This window comes from Equus quagga, chromosome 17, assembly GCF_021613505.1.
Source record: "Equus quagga isolate Etosha38 chromosome 17, UCLA_HA_Equagga_1.0, whole genome shotgun sequence".
NCBI lineage: Eukaryota > Metazoa > Chordata > Mammalia > Perissodactyla > Equidae > Equus > Equus quagga.
The window spans coordinates 16,421,120-16,422,758 of record NC_060283.1 but is presented as its reverse complement, the minus strand read 5'-3'; the positions used below and the strand labels follow the sequence as shown (position 1 = coordinate 16,422,758).

General features: G+C 37.0%; 1 protein-coding gene across 1 annotated transcript; it reads left to right on the top strand.

Annotated features, from left to right (window-relative positions):
- Window positions 1-424: 424 nt before the first annotated feature.
- Window positions 425-1,436, top strand: LOC124229621 (olfactory receptor 1052-like). Its single transcript, XM_046644964.1, has one exon. The coding sequence runs from the start codon at window positions 498-500 to the stop codon at window positions 1,434-1,436; it is 939 nt and encodes a 312-aa protein (XP_046500920.1). The 5' UTR covers window positions 425-497.
- Window positions 1,437-1,639: the final 203 nt, after the last annotated feature.

Here is a 1,639-nt window from a genome sequence, read left to right as displayed (position 1 = left end):
AGTGGAATATCTCAGGATCAAATGCCACAGTAGAGTTTATTCTTATATCTTGATATATTTGACATTAACTACTATTAAATCCAAAGTGAGAAGTTTAAAAGAGAACTTCAGTGGTAATACAGATTAAATTTTCAACTTCAGTTATTATACTTTAAAAACTGGACTTTTCTTTCCAGATTTTAGAATGAAATTCATTTAAGTTTTGTTCTTCACACTAAGACCAGCATTTTGAACGCGTCCTGTGGCTAAGACCCTAATGGTTTTGTTTTTCATGCATGGAATTTCACTGTGGAACAGGAAAATAAACAGTGCTTGAAGAGACTAGAAACTTTCTTAGTTAAAATATTCTACTTTGGAGATAAAACAGCCAGAGCAGAGAAGTAAATAACTCAACTTGCACAGCTAGAGATTCCAAACAGTCTTGATAGTGAAGCATGATTATTCTCCATATATCCCCATCTCCCTATCATTAACAGGTACCAAGAAAAAACAAACACATGGGTGATGTTAATTTTACATTGGTTACTGAATTTATCCTTTTGGGACTGACAGATGGTGCTGAACTGAAAGTGGTCCTCTTTGTGTTGTTCCTGCTGATCTATAACATGTCCTTGGTGGGGAATCTAGGAATGCTTTTTCTCATTCAAATCAGTCCCAAACTCCAAACACCCATGTATCATTTTCTTAGCTGTCTGTCATTTGTTGATGCCTGCTATTCTTCAGTCTTTGCACCTAAAATGCTGCTGAACTTTTTTATTGAACGTGAGACAATCTCGTTCTCTGCATGCATTGTGCAATATTTTTTATTCGTGTCACTCCTTACCACTGAGGGATTCTTGCTGGCAGCAATGGCTTATGACCGCTATATGGCCATTGTGAACCCTTTACTTTATACTGTGGCTATGACTAAAATAGTCTGTGTTGCCTTGGTCATCGGATCTTGTGTAGGAGGCTTAATCAACTCATTGACACACACAATTGGTTTGGTGAAATTGTCTTTCTGTGGGCCAAATGTCATCAGTCACTTCTTCTGTGACCTTCCCCCGTTGTTGAAGCTGTCATGTTCTGACACCTCCATGAATGAATTGTTGCTTTTAGTCTTCAGTGGCATTATTGCGTCGATCACTTTCTTGACTGTGGTGATCTCCTACGTCTTCATCATTGCTGCTATCCTGAGGATCTGCTCAGCAACAGGTAGACACAAAGCCTTCTCCACATGTGCTTCACATCTAATCACTGTGACTTTATTCTACGGCTCTATAAGCTTTAGTTACATTCAACCAAGCTCCCAATATTCCTTAGAACAAGAAAAGGTGGTATCTGTGCTTTATACCCTGGTGATCCCTATGTTAAATCCATTAATTTATAGCCTAAGGAACAAGGAAGTGAAAGATGCTGTGAAAAGGGCTATGGAGATGAAATGTAGTCTTTGTTAATTTCACAGGATATTGTGATCCAAAACAGTATACAAACAGGTGCTTTGAATAATGATATCTATATGAATCTATTAAAACTTTGAGCCTGAATTAATCTTAGAGTTTATTTAATTGGACCCACTGTTTTACAGTGGAAGAAAAAGCTCTAAAAAAATAAAATATGGTACATATGGCTGTTTATTTTGTAAACTAACCTAAAAACC

Excerpts from the sequence above, each read along its gene's own strand:
- LOC124229621 (XM_046644964.1), top strand. The coding sequence starts at position 498 with ATGGGTGATGTTAATTTTACATTGGTTACTGAATTTATCCTTTTGGGA.